Below are 23,350 nucleotides of genomic sequence, written 5' to 3'. Positions count from 1 at the left end.
TCCAACACTATTTTCTTTGACGAACGGTCTGGAGACACTTTAATCTTCCTAGGACAATATCCTGCTCATGTAGCCATGTGTAAGGTTCTGCTTTACTGCCACATGCTGCAAAAAAGTGTTCAGCAAACTCCCTGCTGCCAGGCAACAGTTGTGAAATAACTGACATCACATGGTTCTGTGTGACCTCCATTGGTTTCTGTGCCCCATAGACTTCTATGTGCTGGTCTCTTCCACAAACACTGATCAGAATAGGACATGCTCTAAGTTTTGTGGCCAAACACAGACCCGTGGAAAACTAGGAAAGGACACTAAACTAGCAGTCATGGGCATGAGGCCTCACACTGTATTCAGTATATAACAGGGGGGTCAGCTGACTAATATATCATATCATCAGTAATCTGGTATATATAAGATACCTCAATGTCTAAGTCACCTCCATTGTATACTCTGAGCAGTTCTTTATAATTCCATATTAGTAGACCCTGCACTTCATGTAAGATGTTCTTCTAGATCTGATTTTGCTCTCATTCCTTCTTGTATTCCCTCAGGTTCCTTATGTGTGATGTTCGTCTCCATCAATGACCACTAAGGAAAGAGACCTGATGGCTGCGAGGATACTAGACCTGACCCTAGAGATAATCTACCTGATCACCGGAGAGGTGAGAGTCTCACATGACATCATTGTGATCTCTAGGAAATGACTGGACAGGTGAAGGATTCTTAGACTCTCTGTAGTGACCTGTAGTGTCTCACCATACACAGGATTACACAGTAGTGAAGAAGTCGTCTGGTGAGTGTGTGACACCCCGTGTGTCAGGAGGATGGAGCAGGACCCCGAGCCCCATCACCGAGCCCCCACCTCATCCACTGAGACATGAGCAGAAGATCCTAGAACTTACCAGCAGGATCACTGAGCTGCTGAGCGGAGAGGTGAGCACTGCTGGGGATGATGGGACAACATTATACAAGAACACCAAGGGAGGGCTCTGGTGATGACTGTATCATTGTGTTGTCAGGTTCCTATAAGGTGTCAGGATGTCACTGTCTATTTCTCCATGGAGGAGTGGGAGTATTTAGAAGGACACAAGGATCTGTACAAGGAAGTCATGATGGAGAATGACCCACCAAGGATGGAGAAGGACAGAAACCTGATGGCTGCAAGGATACTAGACCTGACCCTCGAGATAATCTACCTGATCACCGGAGAGGTGAGAGTCTCACATGACATCACTCTGATCTCTAGGAAATGACTGGACAGGTGAAGGATTCTTAGACTCTGTAGTGACCTGTAGTGTCTCACCATACACAGGATTACACAGTAGTGAAGAAGTCGTCTGGTGAGTGTGTGACATCCCGTGTGTCAGGAGGATGGAGCAGGACCCCGAGCCCCATCACCGAGCCTCCACCTCATTCACTGAGACATGAGCAGAAGATCCTAGAACTTACCAGCAGGATCACTGAGCTGCTGAGCGGAGAGGTGAGCGCTGCTGGGGATGATGGGACATTATACAAGAACACCAAGGGAGGGCTCTGGTGATGACTGTATCATTGTGTTGTCAGGTTCCTATAAGGTGTCAGGATGTCACTGTCTATTTCTCCATGGAGGAGTGGGAGTATTTAGAAGGACACAAGGATCTGTACAAGGAGGTCATGATGGAGGATCACCAGTCACTGGGTAAGAGGAGACCTAATCTTATTATAATGAAAAGAACAGTTTGAGCGTCATCTACATTCATCAAACATCTTATCATTACATATAGACAGTGGAGCAGATTCACTAATCCTGTCTCACAGTTAGTGCAAGCTTGAGATATATTTACACCTGCTGATGTAGACTTGAAGGAGAGCCATTTGGTGATAAACATTTAGTTCCGTACTTGGTTGCGTTGGTCTATTTTTCCCACAATTATTTGTATCTTTTCTCCTGTATAAAGCATATAGTTAGCTGACCAACAAGTGTTTGCTCATCAGTGAGCTCATCGACAATAATGATAACCACATCTATCGGTTCTGCCTATTAAATAGGAAAAAACTTTGTGACTGTCACATGATCCGCCTTCCCGTTTTCAGCTACATCAATTATCGGCAGTACCTACAGAGGACAGAGGGCACTTTTCTATTTTTTTCAGTGCACTCCTGGATTTGGCTTTAAATATGGCATGAACAAAATCTGAATGTGTGTCTGTCCTCCTAGGCTGGCCATACACGTTAGACATTTGTCAGATGAAATTGCCAATCTTGGTCGATTTTGGACGATTGGTAATAAACAATACTGTGACTGACTTTTGTCTGCATATTTTTTGTTTTCATTTAGGAAAATAATATTTTTTTCTTTTTCCAGGTGTAGACAGGATGAGAGGCTACGGTGGACATGTCCTTGTATCTCCTTATCATGAAGTAGAAGATAACAATACCACACAGGATAGTTCAGTAATCCGTAATGTACCCATAATCCTTCACAGCGGAGATCTATCCACTGATACCGCTGGTCAGAAGAAACTTTCATCAAATCAATCGTGTATTGGCAAGCCAAGAGATGAAGGGCCATTTATATGTTCAGAATGTGGGAAATCTCTTTCCAGGAAAAGTAATCTTCTTGCACATCAGAGAATGCACACAGGGGAGAAGCCATTTTCATGTCCTGAATGTGGGAAGTGTTTTTACGAAAAAGCAAATCTTGTAAGACATCTAAGAGGTCATCCAGGAGCGCTGCCATTCCCATGTCCAGATTGTGGGGTACAATTTAGTTTAAAGTCAAGTCTCGAAAATCATCTCAGAAAGCACACAGGGGAGAAGCCATCATTTTCCTGTACTGAATGTGGGAATTTTTTTTCCAGTGAATCGGCTCTTGTTCTACATCAGAGAACTCACACAGGAGAGAAGGCTTTTTCATGTTCAGAATGTGGTAAATGTTTTAGCCAGAAATCGGGTCTTGTAGGACATCAAAGAACTCACACAGGGGAGAAGCCGTATTCATGCCCTGAATGTAGAAAATGCTTTAGCCAGAGATCAAATCTTATGATACACTTAAAAATTCACAAAGGGGAGAAGCCATTTTCATGTTCAGAATGTGGGAAGTGTTTTACCAGGAAATTAACTCTTGTGGAACATTTGAGAACTCACACAGGGGAGAATCCAAATGCATGTTCAGAATGTGGGAAGTGTTTTAGTTCAAAACAGGGTCTTGAGAAACATCTAGTAGTTCACACAGGGGAGAAGCCATATTTATGTTCAGAATGTGGGAAGTGTTTTAGCCAGAAATTGCAACTTGTGAGACATCAGAGAACTCACACTGGAGAAAAGCCATTTTCATGTTCTCAATGTGAGAAATTTTTTAGTATGAAATCAAGTCTTATGGATCATCTAAGAACTCATACAGGAGAAAAGCAGTTTTCATGTTCAGAATGTGGGAAATGTTTTACCAGGAAATTAACTCTTAAGGAACATCAGAGAACTCACACAGGAGAGAAGCCATATTCATGTCCCGAATGTGGTAAATGCTTTAGTCAGAAATGGGGTCTTACGCTACATCTTCAAATTCACACGGGGAAAAAGCCATTTTCATGTTCTGAATGTGGAAAAACTTTTAGTTTGAAATCAGGTCTTACAGAACATCTACGAAGCCACACGGGGGAGAAGCCATTTTCATGTACAGAATGTGGGAAGTGTTTTAGCTGGAAATCAGGTCTTGTTACACATCAGAAAAGTCACACAGGGGAGAAGCCGTTTTCGTGTTCAGAATGTGGAAAATGTTTTTCCTTAAAAGGACATCTTCTAAAACATCTAAGAACTCACACAAAAAAGAAACCAGTTTAATGTTCCTATTGTAGAATGGCGGGTGTGAAGCTTCATTGTAGGACCTTCTGATTCTAGATGTCTTCTGTATACTGAGGATCGGTATTATTGTCATCAACTTTCAGTAAAGACAAATTCTTCATATTTTGGTACAATTTCTCTGCCTTTCGATACACTTTGTCTTTATGTCCTCAAGTTTTGTATTCCCTTATTAAATATTTTTTTAGGCTGAGCTGCGAGCCATGAAGGTGCCTTTGTATTTACCTCTTCATCAGGTGGGAATCCTCATCTTTGTAGGGCTTCTTTCAGATAATCTACTGATCAGATAATCTACTAATCGCTGGAAGAAGACGACGATGAAGTCGGGGAAGAGCCAGGACCGGAGAGTGTCTCCGAAAGAAGAAGAAGAAAGAAGAGGAAGGCATGTCAGAAGACGACGTTGGATTGTGCATCACTACCCAGCGTGCATGCTAAGGTATGATTTACATATATGTTTTTATAGTTTTATTTTAAAACAAGAGGGGGGTTTAAAATAAGATTAGTGGTGCCTGAATAGCCTTTTTAAGGGCTATTCACGCATATGTGGGGCTCATACAGCATAATTTTGCTGATAGAGCCCCTTTAACATGTACAGATTTTTTGTCCCTTGCACCAATGAAGATCAGCAGACTCCTTTGCTTAGTCTCTGGCTTATGAGACGTTGTGGCCTTTTCTGTCTCCGCGCACAGTCCTACATTCTCCTGTGTTTGCCTCCTTTAGGAATACTGGTGTAATAATTGTCCAGAAATAGTGTGTGTCCTGTTTGAAGAAGAGGCCCTATAATCTCCCAGACTGTTTTTCTAGTAGTTCCCAATTCTGGTGGGCACCTGGGGGGATTCAGTGGGGTATCTTTGCCCTGGTAGATGTGGAAGGCTTTTGTATGTCCAGTACTTCTCTTACGGAGCTTGTACAATTTGATTCCATAGCGGGCATGTTTGGAAGGAATATAATTTATGAAATGCAGTCTACCTTTTCGTTTGACAATACTCTCATCTATGGATAGATTTTATAGATATATATTTTATCTGAAGGTATATAACTCCAAAAAGTTGCAGAAAAATCTAATAGGAGACGAATCTTATATAATCTGTCGTAGTCAAGAGAATCAGTTCATGGGCATTGACTGTTGTCAGAATACAGAAACTTTAAAAGCAACTCATAGTGAGACCTGGAAAAAGTACAGGTGCGGATAATGGGAATGTTTCCCAATATGACCTAATGGTGAGTTTTCCTTACAATTCCCAGAAGAGTCAGGGTTGTTAAATTTTCCATTTCCTGTATATCAGTGGGATTCCATTTTGCTGACCTTGAATAATAAAATGATCGTTTTTTCACAATAAACTGAGATACGTATGTCTCTTACTAATAATTCTTCATAAAAAAAAAAAGACAAAAAAATAAATAAAACCAGTAATCTTAACCCTCGGGCAACACATTTGGGAACAAACGATGTACCCCTGTTTGGAGTCTGATAATTTGGAACCAACATTTGTAGAACATTTCCTTGTCCCACTTCAGAATCCATTTGCACCTTTGCTCTTGTACTTGTTTACTGGAGTCCTGGCTAGTTCTGATAGATTTTATATTAGGATCAGAATGCTCAGAGAAATCAGATCACTCTGAGAACATAAAGCGTGTACGGCTCTGCTGAGTACATTTTCCATGGCCTTTTTTTACGTTTGTCTATATATATATATATATATATATATATATATATATATATATATATATAATTTGCGTATGTAATAATTTCTTAATGTGCTGAACAATTCAAAAAAAAAAAATTGCAAAAACAGGGCAGGATTTAATGTACCATATATAATTTAAGAGGGGAACGGAAGGATACAATATATTACTAAGTATATACACTCACCGGCCACTTTATTAGGTACACCATGCTAGTAACGGGTTGGACCCCCTTTTGCCTTCAGAACTGCCTCAATTCTTCGTGGCATAGATTCAACAAGGTGCTGGAAGCATTCCTCAGAGATTTTGGTCCATATTGACATGAGGGCATCACACAGTTGCCGCAGATTTGTCGGCTGCACATCCATGATGCGAATCTCCCGTTCCACCACATCCCAAAGATGCTCTATTGGATTGAGATCTGGTGACTGTGGAGGCCATTGGAGTACAGTGAACTCATTGTCATGTTCAAGAAACCAGTCTGAGATGATTCCAGCTTTATGACATGGCGCATTATCCTGCTGAAAGTAGCCATCAGATGTTGGGTACATTGTGGTCATAAAGGGATGGACATGGTCAGCAACAATACTCAGGTAGGCTTTGGTGTTGCAACGATGCTCAATTGGTACCAAGGGGCCCAAAGAGTGCCAAGAAAATATTCCCCACACCATGACACCACCACCACCAGCCTGAACCGTTGATACAAGGATGGATCCATGCTTTCATGTTGTTGACGACAAATTCTGAGCCTACCATCCGAATGTCGCAGCAGAAATCGAGACTCATCAGACCAGGCAACGTTTTTCCAATCTTCAATTGTCCAATTTCGATGAGCTTGTGCAAATTGTAGCCTCAGTTTCCTGTTCTTAGCTGAAAGGAGTGGCACCCGGTGTGGTCTTCTGCTGCTGTAGCCCATCTGCCTCAAAGTTCGACATACTGTGCGTTCAGAGATGCTCTTCTGGCTACCTTGGTTGTAACGGGTGGCTATTTGAGTCACTGTTGCCTTTCTATCAGCTCGAACCAGTCTGGCCATTCTCCTCTGGCATCAACAACGCATTTCCGCCCACAGAACTGCCGCTCACTGGATGTTTTTTCTTTTTCGGACCATTCTCTGTAAACCCTAGAGATGGTTGTGCGTGAAAATCCCAGTAGATCAGCAGTTTCTGAAATACTCAGACCAGCCCTTCTGGCACCAACAACCATGCCACGTTCAAAGGCACTCAAATCACCTTTCTTCCCCATACTGATGCTCGGTTTGAACTGCAGGAGATTGTCTTGACCATGTCTACATGCCTAAATGCACTGAGTTGCCGCCATGTGATTGGCTGATTAGAAATTAAGTGTTAACGAGCAGTTGGACAGGTGTACCTAATAAAGTGGCCGGTGAGTGTACATACAGCCTTAACACACGTCTATATATACACACTCACTGTACGTGTGTCTGTGTGCGCGCTTCAGGCCGTTGTCACAATCTGTCTTATCTTTCCCACTTCTCCAAAAATGCTGTGACTGAAAAGTGAAGTTTCCTCAGTGGAGGGGGCAATAAACTGTGGGGGCAACAGGAAAGAGATATTATACTGTGAGGACAACAGGCAGGGGATGTTATACTTCGAGGACAACTAGAAGGGGACATTATACTGTGGGGACAACAGGAAGGGGACATTATACTTTGAGGGACAGCTGGAGGGGCCCGCTAGTGACGGCTACTGCTGCCTCCCTATAGCTAGACCTGTGGTCACTGATAGCAGAGGTGTGGACATATCAGTGACCGGTATATTGCGGCCTACATAGAAGATCTAAAGCCTCTTATAGCTGAAGTGATGAGTTAAATCATCTCGCTCAGTACAAAGAGTCGAAATCCCTATCAGTACGATCAACAGGACCTAAGATAGATACGAGATTATGGGGATAATGTCCATCCTTAGGGAGAGACCACCTTCTCAGGTGTGTGGAGACTTATTCAGCCATAATTGCTCCACTGCAAGGGAACATGGGAAGAATATGCAAATCTGTCTCCCAACATGTAATCAGGGAGACAGTGCCTCTGTTATGCTGCCCTCTATGGGAAGCACCCTGAACATCATGCCCTGTCTCCCTTTTTACATCTTGGGAGACAGATTTGCATATTCTTCCCATGTTCCCTTGCAGTGGAGCAACTATGGCTGTATAAGTCTCCACATACCTGAGAAGGTGGTCTCTCCCTGAGGATGGACGTTATCCCCATAATCTCAGCCTCTCACTTCTACCAAATCAGTTCTCTCTAGGCTGCGCTGATGAAGTCCAGCCAGACAGAAACGGTGCCGTCCGTAGCTGAGAAATTGATTTGGTTATAACTCCGCATTATGCAGTAAAGACTTCTGGGAAAGTCGGGCATGATGTTCAGGGTGCTTCCCATAGAGGGCAGCATAACAGAGGCACTGTCTCCCTGTTTACATCTTGGGCGACAGATTTGCATATTCTTTCTAAGATAGATACCTAACTGTTGTGGGCTAAAGGACCTGTGATGATGTCATGGTCATGTGATCAATCACAAGTATAAAAGGCGTCAGACTCCGAGCTGTCGTGCTGGAGGAGCTGAAGGAGCTGTGATGATCACCCGAGGAGGAGTAAAGCAGGTCGCACTTCCTTATCTATCCCATGATCACATGACTGTGACATCATCAGAGGTCCTGTAGCCCCTCAGAGGTCCATGTGCAGGTCAGTGACGGGTCAGAGTATGTGTGACGTGTAGTCTGTGTTGTCTCGTTGCTTTCTTTATTTTCGGTCATGCCTGTATTATTTTTAGGTTTATTATAGTGTAGTTATTATATAGGTGATATACCTCAGTACAACCAGCAGGGGGCAGCACTATCCATAGAGCGTTACTTCTGCTCACACAGTTTGGGGTCAGGAGTTCTGCTTCAAATCTTTGGGAGACTCCTCGTAAACGGTGAGATCTCCTGGACCCCTGTAAGAGTCTGCTCTTCTGGATTACAGGGTCATACCAGGGTCACATACAGTTATGGGCTATCGCTATAGGATATGCTATCAGTTTGTGATCTACATATATACACAACTATAACATGACAAGTCGCGGTCGGATATTGTGCACTACATGACTGTATAGCTCTATACACTTACTTGGGGTCCATGGGCCAGGAGAATAGGTTGCGGCGAACATACGAGGCTACGCTGCCTTCGGACCTTGACGAGTTCTCCTCTATGACATAAAAATGTTATGTGCTGACCACGCCCCTTTTTTGGGACATAAACTACCCAAGTCACATATTAATACCCACTAAGGGTAAGTTCACGCAGAGATTTTGGGTCAGGATTTTGAGGCTGTATCCGCCTCAAAATCCTGACCATAAAGACTGTTCCCATTGAAATCAATGAGAGCCGCTCAGGAGTTTTTTTCCGGGAGCCGTTTCTTCCGGTTCCTGGAAAAAAGAGGCGAGCTGCTCATTCTTCAGGCTGAGCCACCTTGCGATTCCGCCTGAAGATCCTCCCTCCTCTGGACTAGGCCCATTCACTGGGCCTAATGCGGAGCGCGCGGCTGGATGCCAGTGCAGTGCACCAGCTTTCAGTTGCGGCTACCCGGTTTTTGGATCAGAACCTGAGGCGGCCTCCATCTCAGGTTCCGATCCAAAAAAATCCTGTGTGAACTTACCCTAAATGAGTAGCCACAGGAGCAGGCCTGGGAGATTTGCCCATCCCTCTTTTTGGAAACTTCCCAGATATTTCAGGAATGTTACTTGCCCATACACCACAATCTGCAATGCCCTGTGTGTTTATCGACCACTTTACATCATTGGCTTTGTCACCAATTTCTGCTCCAGTCACAGCCTTAGGCTGAGGCCCCATGTTGTGTAAACGCAGCTTTTTTGTTGCAGCTTTTGCAAGGTTTTTTTTTAGCCAAAGCCAGCAGTGGATTGTATAAGAAATTCTTATATATTCCCCATTCCTTTTGTAGCCATTCTTGGTTTTGGCTCAAAAAAAACCCCAAAGCAAAATCTGCAATAGAAGCTGCGTTTCTGCAATGTGGGGCCTTAGCCTAAAAAAACACTGATACTGCTTTGCATTTTTTTGGCATTTTTTATTAATATGAAATTTCCTTTTAGTGGTTTGTAAGATTTGACCTACTGCTATATGTAGTGCACTGCAGTGTGTATCCTGTGTAAGTCGGTATTCACTATATAACAGGGCTGGTCTCAATATCTAAGTCACCTCCATTGTATCCTGTGATTCAGCCTTTGTAACTCCCTATTAGTAGACACTGTACTTCATGCAAGATGTTTCTTTAGTTGGGATTTTGTTCTCAGTCCTCCTGGTTTTCCCTCAGGTTCTTCATATACGATGGTTCTGTCCACCAATGACTCAACAAGGATGGAGAAGGCCAGAGACCTGATGGCTGCGAGGATACTAGACCTGACCCTAGAGATAATCTACCTGATCACCGGAGAGGTGAGAGTCTCACATGACATCACTCTGATCTCTAGGAAATGACTGGACAGGTGAAGGATTCTTAGACTCTCTGTAGTGACCTGTAGTGTCTCACCATACACAGGATTACACAGTAGTGAAGAAGTCGTCTGGTGAGTGTGTGACATCCCGTGTGTCAGGAGGATGGAGCAGGACCCCGAGCCCCATCACCGAGCCTCCACCGCATTCACTGAGACAAGAGCAGAAGATCCTAGAACTTACCAGCAGGATCACTGAGCTGCTGAGCGGAGAGGTGAGCGCTGCTGGGGATGATAGGACATTATACAAGAACACCAAGGGAGGGCTCTGGTGATGACTGTATCATTGTGTTGTCAGGTTCCTATAAGGTGTCAGGATGTCACTGTCTATTTCTCCATGGAGGAGTGGGAGTATTTAGAAGGGCACAAGGATCTGTATAAGGAAGTCATGATGGAGGATCCGCAGCTCTTCATATCACCAGGTAAGAGGAGACCATACTCTAGAGGAACCTCCACTAGACTCCTCCATCATCTGCTCATCACATATAGACAATGTATTCAGTCACTGTGTTTATTTCCTATAGATGGAACCAGTAGGAGAAATCCACCAGAGAGATGTCCCAGTCCTCGATATTTCCATGACTGCCCAGAGGAACACCAAAATGTCCTACTGTATCATCAGGTAGATGAAGCTGAGATCCTCAGTGGCCGTGCAGTGTGCTGTGTCCATCTGGTTATTGTTGTATGACCACCTGTCTGGACATCCATATGATGTGGAGTAATGTGAGGTTCTGTAGTGTAGATGTAAATCATAGGGTAACAGCACAATGCCGGTCAGCTGCTTCTAGGGCACAATACTGTTATGTACTGGATATGTCATTGGCTCACCAGTCAGGTACATGATATTAAAGCTTCTCAAAACAACAGTGTAGCTGAGTCTAGAATCAGGTCTCTGCAATGTACAAATACAAGAGGAGATCTTGCTCTTTTTATGGCAAATTGGTTCTTGCTTCTGTGGGATTTGGCTCTTTGCAATACCCAAGAGTCTTTCTTCTTATGTCTTTAATGTACAATTCCTACAGGAAAGTTATGGTGGAACGATGAGTGGACTTGAATCCCCCGTATCAGTGTCAGCGGATGGTAAGAACCTTTCTTCAACCTTTTTTGTAAATGTCCTCAATGATGGGATAATTGAGAGGGAAGAGCACAAAAAGAGACTGGTTCTCGAATATCTACAGAATCGTGAACTGTGGGGAATCTGAATGTCATACGCTGACAAATCGGGTATGAACGACGTATCCTAAAGATTAGAGATGAGCGAACAGTGTTCTATCGAACTCATGTTCGATCGGATATTAGGCTGTTCGGCATGTTCGAATCGAATCGAACACCGCGTGGTAAAGTGCGCCATTACTCGATTCCCCTCCCACCTTCCCTGGCGCCTTTTTTGCTCCAATAACAGCGCAGGGTAGGTGGGACAGGAACTACGACACCAGTGACGTTGAGAAAAGTAGGCAAAACCCATTGGCTGCCGAAAACATGTGACCTCTAATTTAAAAGAACAGCGCCGCCCAGGTTCGCGTCATTCTGAGCTTGCAATTCACCGAGGACGGAGGTTTCCGTCCAGCTAGCTAGGGCTTAGATTCTGGGTAGGCAGGGACAGGCTAGGATAGGAAGGAGAAGACAACCACAACAGCTCTTGTAAGAGCTAAATTCCAGGGAGAAGCTTGTCAGTGTAACGTGGCACTGACGGGCTCAATCGCCGCAACCCAGCTTTCCCAGGATCCTGAATGGAATACACTGTCAGTGTATTCCCGTATACCCGATATATACCCCGATACCCGTTCCAACGGTGTGCCCCCCCACCTTCACCCCAGAAATACCCTGCAAGTCCCCTAGCAATAGAATTGGGGCTATATACACCCACAATTTTTACTACTGGTATACAGTGCCATTGTCTGACTGGGAATTCAAAGAATATATTGGGGTTATAAATACCCTCATTTCTTGCTACTGCCATATAGTGCCAGTTTCTGACTGGTAATTCAAAGAATATATTGGGGTTACGTGCACCCACAATTTTTACTACTGGTATACAGTGCCATTGTCTGACTGGGAATTCAAAGAATATATTGGGAATACAAATACCCTCATTTCTTGCTACTGCCATATAGTGCCAGTGTCTGACTGGGAATTCAAAGAATATATTGGGGTTACGTGCACCCACAATTTTTACTACTGGTATACAGTGCCATTGTCTGACTGGGAATTCAAAGAATATATTGGGAATACAAATACCCTCATTTCTTGCTACTGCCATATAGTGCCAGTGTCTGACTGGGAATTCAAAGAATATATTGGGGTTACGTGCACCCACAATTTTTACTACTGGTATACAGTGCCATTGTCTGACTGGGAATTCAAAGAATATATTGGGAATACAAATACCCTCATTTCTTGCTACTGCCATATAGTGCCAGTTTCTGACTGGTAATTCAAAGAATATATTGTGGTTACGTGCACCCACAATTTTTACTACTGGTATACAGTGCCATTGTCTGACTGGGAATTCAAAGAATATATTGGGAATACAAATACCCTCATTTCTTGCTACTGCCATATAGTGCCAGTGTCTGACTGGGAATTCAAAGAATATATTGGGGTTATAAATACCCTCATTTCTTGCTACTGCCATATAGTGCCAGTTTCTGACTGGTAATTCAAAGAATATATTGGGGTTACGTGCACCCACAATTTTTACTACTGGTATACAGTGCCATTGTCTGACTGGGAATTCAAAGAATATATTGGGAATACAAATACCCTCATTTCTTGCTACTGCCATATAGTGCCAGTGTCTGACTGGGAATTCAAAGAATATATTGGGGTTATAAATACCCTCATTTCTTGCTACTGCCATATAGTGCCAGTTTCTGACTGGTAATTCAAAGAATATATTGGGGTTACGTGCACCCACAATTTTTACTACTGGTATACAGTGCCATTGTCTGACTGGGAATTCAAAGAATATATTGGGAATACAAATACCCTCATTTCTTGCTACTGCCATATAGTGCCAGTTTCTGACTGGTAATTCAAAGAATATATTGTGGTTACGTGCACCCACAATTTTTACTACTGGTATACAGTGCCATTGTCTGACTGGGAATTCAAAGAATATATTGGGAATACAAATACCCTCATTTCTTGCTACTGCCATATAGTGCCAGTGTCTGACTGGGAATTCAAAGAATATATTGGGGTTACGTGCACCCACAATTTTTACTACTGGTATACAGTGCCATTGTCTGACTGGGAATTCAAAGAATATATTGGGGTTATAAATACCCTCATTTCTTGCTACTGCCATATAGTGCCAGTTTCTGACTGGTAATTCAAAGAATATATTGTGGTTACGTGCACCCACAATTTTTACTACTGGTATACAGTGCCATTGTCTGACTGGGAATTCAAAGAATATATTGGGAATACAAATACCCTCATTTCTTGCTACTGCCATATAGTGCCAGTTTCTGACTGGTAATTCAAAGAATATATTGGGGTTACGTGCACCCACAATTTTTACTACTGGTATACAGTGCCAATTTCTAACTAGGAATTCAAAATGCGCAAGGCTCCCGGAAAGGGACGTGGACGAGGCCGTGGGCGAGGTCGGGGGAATGGTTCTGGGGAGCAAGGTAGCAGTGAAGCCACAGGGCGTCCCGTGCCTACTCCTGTGGGGCAGCAAGCATTGCGCCACTCCACAGTGCCAGGGTTGCTTGCCACATTAACTAAACTGCAGGGTACAAACCTTAGTAGGCCCGAGAACCAGGAACAGGTCTTGCAATGGCTGTCAGAGAACGCTTACAGCACATTGTCCAGCAGCCAGTCAGACTCTGCCTCCTCTCCTCCTATTACCCAACAGTCTTGTCTTCCTTCCTCCCAAAATTCCGAAGCTTTACAGAACAATAACCCAAACTGTCCCTGCTCCCCAGAGCTGTTCTCCGCTCCTTTCATTGTCCCTCAACCTGCCTCTCCACGTCACGATTCCACGAACCTAACAGAGGAGCATCTGTGTCCAGATGCTCAAACACTAGAGTCTCCTCCATCTCCGTTCGATTTGGTGGTGGATGACCAGCAACCCACCCTCATCGACGATGATGTGACGCAGTTGCCGTCAGGGCATCCAGTTGACCGGCGCATTGTGCGGGAGGAGGAGATGAGACAGGAGTTGGAAGAGGAAGTGGTGGATGATGAGGACACTGACCCGACCTGGACAGGGGGGATGTCAAGCGGGGAAAGTAGTGTGGATGTTGAGGCAGGTGCAGCACCAAAAAGGGTAGCTAGAGGCAGAGGCAGAGGTCAGCAGCTTAGGCGAAGCCAGGCCACACCCGGAATCTCCCAAGATGTTCCAGTTCGTACCCAGCCCCGAAAAACTCCCACCTCGAGGGCACGTTTCTCGAAGGTGTGGAGTTTTTTCAAGGAATGCGCCGAGGACAGATATAGTGTTGTCTGCACAATTTGCCTCTCGAAATTGATTAGGGGCTCTGAGAAGAGCAACCTGTCCACCACTTCAATGCGCTGTCATTTGGAATCCAAGCACTGGAATCAGTGGCAGGCAGCAACGGCAGGACAAAGGCCGCCTGCCGTTCACGCCACTGCCACTGCCTCTGCCACTGCCTCTGCCTCTGCCACTGCCACTGCTGACTGTGCTGGCGATGCACTCCAGAGGACGAGCCAGGACACCACTTCATCTGCCTCCGCCACTTTGTTGACTTCTACCTCATCCTCCCCTGGTCCTGTCTTATCTCCTTCTCCTGCACCATCAAAGGCACCATCAGGCGTTTCTTTACAACAACCCACCATCTCTCAGACATTGGAGCGGCGGCAGAAATACACTGCTAACCACCCACACGCGCAAGCCTTGAACGCCAACATCGCTAAACTGCTGGCCCAGGAGATGTTGGCGTTCCGGCTTGTTGAAACTCCCGCCTTCCTGGACCTGATGGCAACTGCGGCACCTCGCTATGCCGTCCCTAGCCGTCACTACTTCTCCCGGTGTGCCGTCCCCGCCTTGCACCAGCACGTGTCACTCAACATCAGGCGGGCCCTTAGTTCCGCGCTTTGCACAAAGGTCCACTTGACCACCGACGCGTGGACAAGTGCATGCGGACAGGGACGCTACATTTCACTGACGGCACACTGGGTGAATGTAGTTGAGGCTGGGACTGCTTCCCAAACTGGCCCGGTGTACCTCGTCTCCCCGCCTAACATTCCTGGCAGGGACACGAGAAGAACACCCCCCTCCTCCTCCTCCTCTACCGCCTCCTCCTCCGCCACCGCCTCCTCCTCCGCCACCGCCTCCTCCTCCGCTGTTAGATTGACCCCAGCTACGAGTTGGAAACGTTGCAGCACTGGCGTTGGTAGACGTCAGCAGGCTGTGCTGAAGCTGATCAGCTTGGGGGACAGACAGCACACTGCCTCCGAGGTGAGGGATGCCCTCCTCGATGAGACGGCAATATGGTTTGAGCCGCTGCACCTGGGCCCAGGCATGGTCGTTTGTGATAACGGCCGGAACCTGGTAGCAGCTCTGGAGCTTGCCGGACTCCAACATGTTCCATGCCTGGCCCACGTCTTCAACCTAGTGGTGCAACGTTTCCTAAAGAGCTACCCCAATGTTCCAGAGCTACTGGTGAAAGTGCGGCGCATGTGCGCCCACTTTCGCAAGTCGACAGTAGCCGCTGCTAGCTTAAAATCTCTCCAGCAATGCCTGCATGTGCCACAACACCGGCTTTTGTGCGACGTCCCCACACGCTGGAACTCAACGTTTCAGATGTTGAATAGAGTGGTTGAGCAGCAGAGACCTTTGATGGAATACCAGCTACAAAACCCTAGGGTGCCACAAAGTCAGCTGCCTCAGTTTCACATCCATGAGTGGCCATGGATGAGAGACCTTTGTGACATCCTACGGGTCTTTGAGGAGTCCACAAGGAGGGTGAGCTCTGAGGATGCGATGGTGAGCCTTACAATCCCGCTCTTGTGTGTTCTGAGAGAATCCCTGATTGACATCAGGGATAACTCAGATCACACAGAGGAGTTAGGGATAGCATCCGATCCGTCACAGCTGGAGAGTAGGTCCACACATCTGTCCGCTTCACTGCGTTTAATGGAGGAGGAGGAGGAGGAGGAAGAAGAGTTGTCCGATGATGTGATGGTGATACAGGAGGCTTCCGGGCAACTTCGAATCGTCCCATTGTTGCAGCGCGGATGGGTAGACATGGAGGATGAGGAGGAAATGGAGATTGAACTTTCCGGTGGGGCCAGAGGAGTCATGCCAACTAACACTGTGGCAGACATGGCTGAGTTCATGTTGGGGTGCTTTACAACCGACAAGCGTATTGTCAAAATCATGGAGGACAACCAGTACTGGATCTTTGCTATCCTTGACCCCCGGTATAAAAACAACATCTCGTCTTTTATTCCGGTAGAGGGGAGGGCCAATCGCATCAATGCTTGCCACAGGCAATTGGTGCAGAATATGATGGAGATGTTTCCAGCATGTGACATTGGCGGCAGGGAGGGCAGTTCCTCCAGTAGGCAACCAAGTTCTCACCGGTCCACACAAACGAGGGGCACACTGTCTAAGGTCTGGGACACCTTGATGGCACCCCCTCGCCAAAGTGCCGCCACGGAGGGTCCTAGTGTCACCAGGCGTGAGAAGTATAGGCGCATGTTGCGGGAATACCTTTCCGACCACAGCCCTGTCCTCTCCGACCCCTCTGCGCCCTACACGTATTGGGTGTCGAAGTTGGACCTGTGGCTTGAACTTGCCCTATATGCCTTGGAGGTGCTGTCCTGTCCTGCCGCCAGCGTCCTATCTGAGAGGGTGTTCAGTGCAGCCGGTGGCATCATCACTGACAAGCGCACCCGTCTGTCAGCTGAGAGTGCCGACCGGCTCACTTTGATAAAAATGAACCACCACTGGGTAGAGCCGTCATTTTTGTGCCCACCTGTGTAAAGCACCCCAACATGAAACTCCATGTCTGTACTCAACCTCTCCAATTCCTCCGCATCCTCATACTCATCCACCATAAGCGTTGCACAATTCTGCTAATACTAGGCTCCCTCCACCCTGATTTCCCCCAACTCTGCTGGTTAGAGGCTCCCTCCACCCTGATTTCCACCAACTCTGCTGGTTAGAGGCTCCCTCCACCATGAATTTGCCCAAACTGGGCTGTTTAGAGGCTCCCTCCACCATGAATTGGTCCAAACTGGGGTTTTTAGAGGCTCCCTCCACCATGAATTGGTCCAAACTGGGCTGTTTAGCGGCTCCCTCCACCATTAATTGGTCCAAACTGGGCTGGTTAGAGGCTCCCTCCACCATGAATTTGCCCAAACTGGGCTGTTTAGAGGCTCCCTCCACCATGAATTTGCCCAAACTGGGCTGGTTAGAGGCTCCCTCCACCATGAATTGGTCCAAACTGGGGTTTTTAGAGGCTCCCTCCACCATGAATTGGTCCAAACTTGGCTGTTTAGCGGCTCCCTCCACCATTAATTGGTCCAAACTGGGCTGGTTAGAGGCTCCCTCCACCATGAATTTGCCCAAACTGGGCTGTTTAGAGGCTCCCTCCACCATGAATTTGCCCAAACTGGGCTGGTTAGAGGCTCCCTCCACCATGAATTGGTCCAAACTGGGGTTTTTAGAGGCTCCCTCCACCATGAATTGGTCCAAACTTGGCTGTTTAGAGGCTCCCTCCACCATTAATTGGTCCAAACTGGGCTGGTTAGAGGCTCCCTCCACCATGAATTGGTCCAAACTGGGTTTTTTAGAGGCTCCCTCCACCATGAATTGGTCCAAACTGGGGTTTTTAGAGGCTCCCTCCACCATGAATTGGTCCAAACTGGGCTGTTTAGCGGCTCCCTCCACCATTAATTGGTCCAAACTGGGCTGGTTAGAGGCTCCCTCCACCATGAATTTGCCCAAACTGGGCTGTTTAGAGGCTCCCTCCACCATGAATTTGCCCAAACTGGGCTGGTTAGAGGCTCCCTCCACCATGAATTGGTCCAAACTGGGGTTTTTAGAGGCTCCCTCCACCATGAATTGGTCCAAACTTGGCTGTTTAGAGGCTCCCTCCACCATTAATTGGTCCAAACTGGGCTGGTTAGAGGCTCCCTCCACCATGAATTGGTCCAAACTGGGTTTTTTAGAGGCTCCCTCCACCATGAATTGGTCCAAACTGGGCTGGTTAGAGGCTCCCTCCACCATGAATTTGCCCAAACTGGGCTGTTTAGAGGCTCCCTCCACCATGAATTGGTCCAAACTGGGTTTTTTAGAGGCTCCCTCCACCATGAATTGGTCCAAACTGGGCTGTTTAGAGGCTCCCTCCACCATGAATTTGCCCAAACTGGCTGGTTAGAGGCTCCCTCCACCATGAATTGGTCCAAACTGGGCTGGTTAGAGGCTCCCTCCACCATGAATTTGCCCAAACTGGGCTGTTTAGAGGCTCCCTCCACCATGAATTGGTCCAAACTGGGTTTTTTAGAGGCTCCCTCCACCATGAATTGGTCCAAACTGGGCTGTTTAGAGGCTCCCTCCACCATGAATTTGCCCAAACTGGGCTGGTTAGAGGCTCCCTCCACCATTAATTGGTCCAAACTGGGCTGGTTAGAGGCTCCCTCCACCATGAATTTGCCCAAACTGGGCTGTTTAGAGGCTCCCTCCACCATGAATTTGCCCAAACTGGGCTGTTTAGAGGCTCCCTCCACCATGAATTGGTCCAAACTGGGTTTTTTAGAGGCTCCCTCCACCATGAATTTGCCCAAACTGGGCTGGTTAGAGGCTCCCTCCACCATGAATTGGTCCAAACTGGGTTTTTTAGAGGCTCCCTCCACCATGAATTTGCCCAAACTGGGCTGGTTAGAGGCTCCCTCCACCATGAATTGGTCCAAACTGGGTTTTTTAGAGGCTCCCTCCACCATGAATTTGCCCACACTGGGCTGGTTAGAGGCTCCCTCCACCATGAATTGGTCCAAACTGGGGTTTTTAGAGGCTCCCTCCACCATGAATTTGCCCAAACTGGGGTGTTTAGAGGCTCCCTCCACCATGAATTTGCCCAAACTCTGCTGGTTAGAGGCTCAATCCACCCTGATTTTCAAAACAAATGTTGGTGCCAACCTCAACTTACTACAAGGGCCAAATTCACTGCTGGTGACAAGCTCTCCTCACTGCAAGTGCCAAATACACATGTTTCAAGGTGTTTTCCTACTGTCAGAGAGGTGGTATTGAGTGTGTAAAGTGTGTAGTTGTTAGGCTGTGATGTTGGGGTAATAGAGGGTCTTTGGTGTGTTAGATGCCCCCAGACATGCTTCCCCTGCTGTCCCAGTGTCATTCCAGAGGTGTTGGCATCATTTCCTGGGGTGTCATAGTGGACTTGGTGACCCTCCAGACACGGATTTGGGTTTCCCCCTTAACGAGTATCTGTTCCCCATAGACTATAATGGGGTTCGAAACCCATTCGAACACACGAACATTGAGCGGCTGTTCGAATCGAATTTCGAACCTCGAACATTTTAGTGTTCGCTCATCTCTACTAAAGATAGCTCATCTATAGGATATGTGGCATACTTTTACAGTGGAGGTTGGGTGTTTCAATATGGCGGCCGTTCAGCTTCTTCACTGATCGTGAGCATTAACCCTCCTAATGCCTCGGTCAAAGTTGATCAAGCCACCATTTTCCCATTCTGGGGCACATTTTTCAAAAGTGTTATGCCTGTTGTAATTTTCTGTTCTTTCTGGCTTCATACTGTTCAAAAAACTGTGAATACTGTGTACCATAAATGTTGGTGCAAATGTAGACAGAAAAGTGGCGGATTTCTATTGGTAAATATGCTCCATTTTGTTTCTTTTTCGAGGTGAAGACAGGATAATAGACGTTTATGGGCATCTCACGTTATCTGGCAAATACAAAGATGAAGAGAACACCACCACACAAGATACCTCAGTAACTGCTAATGTACCCGTAGTCCTTCAGAGCGGAGATCCATCCACTGATGCCACTGATCACAAGAAACCTTTATCCAATCAATCACAGATTGGCAAAACAAGAACTGGACACAGTCGAGGAAGAGGTGGGACGTATAATCAGAAATCAAGCCTTAAGAAACATCCAAGTAGTCACTCAGGAGAAGAGCGGTTCTCATGTTCAGACTGTGGGAGACGCTTTAACAAAAAATCAAGTTTCACAGAACATCTAAGAACTCACACAGGGGAGAAGCCATTTTCATGTTCAGAATGTGAGAGAGGTTTTATCTCCAAATCTAGTCTTGTGAAGCATCTGAGAACTCACACAGGAGAGAAGCCATATTCATGTCCCAAATGTGAGAAATGTTTTAGTCAGAACGGTGGCCTTGTGAAACATCTAAAAACTCACACAGGGGAGAAGCCGTTTACATGTTCAGAATGTGGGAAATGTTTTGTCCATAAATCAAATTATAGTGAACATCTGAAATCTCACACTGAGCCATTTTCATGCCCTGAATGCGAAAGACGGTTTAGTCAGAAAACAAGTCTTCTGGAACATTTTAAAATCCACAGAGTAGAGGAACCATTTTCATGTCCAGAATGTGGGAAATTTTTTATCCAAAGGTCAACTTTTATTCGTCATCAGAGAGCTCATTCTGCGAAAAAGAGATTTTCCTGTCATGAATGTGGGAAGTGTTTTAGTCAGAAAGTAAGGCTTGTGGAGCACTTGAGAAGTCACACAGGAGAGAAGCCATTTTCCTGTTCGGAATGTGGAAAATGTTTCAGTCATAAATCAAATCTTGTGGAACATCTGAGAATTCACACGGGGCAGAAGCCATTTTCATGTTCAGAATGTGGGAAACTCTGTCGGCAAAGGAGGAGTCTTGTTAGACATCAGTTAACTCACGTGGGGGGGGGGGAATAAAAGACAAGATCTATGTGAAGAGCCATGAGACCAGTCTACAAAATCCTTACGTCAAATGACAGTTTACGAGAGAGGGGTATGTCCATGAGATGCAGCTCTCATGATTGCCTGTCCAGAAGACGCCTCTGTTGCCACTCTGGTTGTGGCCTTCACTCTTCCAAATCCAGTCAAGTGGTGCGAAACAGAAGTTCGGAGATTGCTAAGGCTGGAGGCTACTGGAATGATGCTGTATACTGATAGTTTGATGGGGAGGCCTTATTTGAATAAACAATTCATTTTGTTCCTGCTTTGGGAGCTTCAGCAGAATAGAAGCCAATTAACTGTATAGATTGTAGAAGATGTGACAGACTCGGAATTGTAGGACTGTTGCTGCTCACTGTACAGGTTGTGGTGCTCGTGGCAGCATGGAAGATCTGATCAGGTCTGGACAGGTGTTGGACCCCACTGATCTGACTCCCTGGCTGATGTCTTGAGATATTGCCACATAATGATCTTTCCTCATGATGCCATCCATTTTGTGAAATGCACCAGTCCCTCCTGCAGCAAAACGACCCCACAACATGATTCTGCCACCCCTGTGTTTCACAGTTGGGACGGAGTTCTCAGGCTTGGCCATAATGACTATTTTTACAATTGGAGGAATAAGGCCTGAGAACACCATCCCAACTGTACTGGTCACTAGTGTTGATTGAGTATTATTCGATCAAAGACCTCGCCGGCAAAGGAATGTGTGTAATCGGCTGACCAACAAGGGGTTAAATGCATCGAATATTTGAAGCGTTTAACCAATTGGTGTTTGGCCGATTACACGCATTCCTATGCCGGCGAGGTCTTCGATCGAATAATACTCGCTCAGCACTACTGGTCACTCCATCATAGTGCTGAGCACCTCTTAATAAAATGATTGCCTTTGATTCATCGAATGTTTGTGATGTATAAATATAAACATTGGTGATATTGAGAAGCTGGGTATGTCCTATTCTGAGAATAAGGGTTGGACCAATTAGAGGAGTCCCCACAGAGGCGAGAGTGAAGTGCCTTTAAATAGTAGCTGACAGCCAGCCAGCCTGCTGCTCTATTCTGCTGCCAGTCCGTACGGCCTATACAAGGGCACTGTTATGAACCAAATCCAGTATAGAACAAACAGTTAGTCCCAGGCAACCAGACTCCCCTGCACACTGAGGTAGCATTGAGCAAACCGGAGCAGAACCAGGCCCCAGAGGTCTTCGCCCGTGAAAATGAGCGAGTAGTATTTAATCGAATACCTCGCTGCCATAGGAATGCGTGTAAGCGGCCAAACACCAAGGGGTTAAGCGCATCGAATATTCTATGCGCTTAACCCCTTGGTGTTTGGCCACTTACACACATTCCTATGGCGGCGAGGTATTCGATCAAACACTATTCGCTCATCTCTATTTGCCAGATCTCTTGATGGTGGGGATGGACTGGGTAAATTTTGAGACCCAGAACCGCAGCCGTCCAGACGGTGTCACACGCACATGACCATGATTAGACCTTTATCCACTAGAAGTAACAGAATGAATGACAACAAGCAGAGATCTAGAAAACCAGGAGGAATTGATACAGAAAGTATATTAGAATATTGTACAACTTTTTATTATACAAACCATAACATTTGTCTCTCAATATTGGTCTGAAAGTGGACGACCCCTTTAAGGCCAAGGCCAGACATTGTAGAATCGCAGAGGTTTGTGGCTGCTGCAGAAACTCAATTGAAACACAAAACACAGCAGGTAACAATCCCAACAAAATAACTGCGATTTCATTTCATCTTCATCCACTTGTTCATTTTACTTGCAAGACATTGCCTTACCTCCTAGAGTTATCCACACTGGGGGAACCACCCTCGGGCAAAAAAAAATACAGGGTCAACATATTAGCGGTAAGTCAGTAGGGAATTATGCAATGTATTACAGACAGGGCGTCTTTGTGGCGTTTTATTCACTTGTGTTGCATTCTGGGCCAGAAAGTTTAAAAAACGCCAGTGAAAACGAGTGATTATGAAGATAATCTTGTTTCTCTTAGTCCTAACAGCGGCACAATGTGGGGTATTTCTGCCCCTGTGTGCTGGTAGGACAGGCGGATATTTAATTAGCCAATCAAATGCGTGGCAGGCCCTATAAGAGGGCACAAGAACCTCCCCTCTGCGTGTAAATACAAAAGTACCTCCATTACATTTATATACAGTTTTATACATAAGATATGATTCCCAGGGTGGGAAATCTTGTGCCGCTGTTAGGACTAAGGGAAACAAGATTATCTTCATAATCACTTGTTCCCTGTCGTCCTCAACAGCGGCACAATGTGGGGATATAGCAAGCAGGTCCCCAAGATGGGTGGGACAAACCCATGACCGAACTTAAACTGGTCTGGGCAAAGGCAGTGGAATCTGCCACTTGGTCCTTCAGGCGGTAATGCCGAATG

The 23,350-nt window shown here is 46.0% G+C and overlaps 1 protein-coding gene across 1 annotated transcript in view; it reads left to right on the top strand.

Annotated features, from left to right (window-relative positions):
• The window catches only part of LOC142198459 (uncharacterized), a 120,695-nt gene extending 99,453 nt beyond the window's left edge, over positions 1 to 21,242 (top strand). The window contains exons 14-27 of the mRNA XM_075269494.1: positions 591 to 659; positions 763 to 930; positions 1,017 to 1,208; positions 1,310 to 1,477; positions 1,561 to 1,675; positions 2,342 to 3,810; positions 4,023 to 4,070; positions 9,621 to 9,676; positions 9,822 to 9,963; positions 10,067 to 10,234; positions 10,318 to 10,441; positions 10,544 to 10,641; positions 11,042 to 11,099; positions 19,872 to 21,242. Of these exons, the coding sequence (XP_075125595.1) occupies positions 591 to 659; positions 763 to 930; positions 1,017 to 1,208; positions 1,310 to 1,477; positions 1,561 to 1,675; positions 2,342 to 3,810; positions 4,023 to 4,070; positions 9,621 to 9,676; positions 9,822 to 9,963; positions 10,067 to 10,234; positions 10,318 to 10,441; positions 10,544 to 10,641; positions 11,042 to 11,099; positions 19,872 to 20,905 (3,909 nt within the window). The 3' untranslated portion in view covers positions 20,906 to 21,242. The remainder of the gene's footprint in view (positions 1 to 590; positions 660 to 762; positions 931 to 1,016; positions 1,209 to 1,309; positions 1,478 to 1,560; positions 1,676 to 2,341; positions 3,811 to 4,022; positions 4,071 to 9,620; positions 9,677 to 9,821; positions 9,964 to 10,066; positions 10,235 to 10,317; positions 10,442 to 10,543; positions 10,642 to 11,041; positions 11,100 to 19,871) is intronic.
• The last annotated feature ends 2,108 nt before the right edge of the window (positions 21,243 to 23,350 follow it).

The sequence above is a fragment of the Leptodactylus fuscus genome, chromosome 3, assembly GCF_031893055.1.
Source record: "Leptodactylus fuscus isolate aLepFus1 chromosome 3, aLepFus1.hap2, whole genome shotgun sequence".
NCBI classification, from domain to species: Eukaryota; Metazoa; Chordata; class Amphibia; order Anura; family Leptodactylidae; genus Leptodactylus; species Leptodactylus fuscus.
The sequence above is the reverse complement of the archived record's forward strand: the minus strand, read 5'-3'. Positions and strand labels throughout refer to the sequence as shown.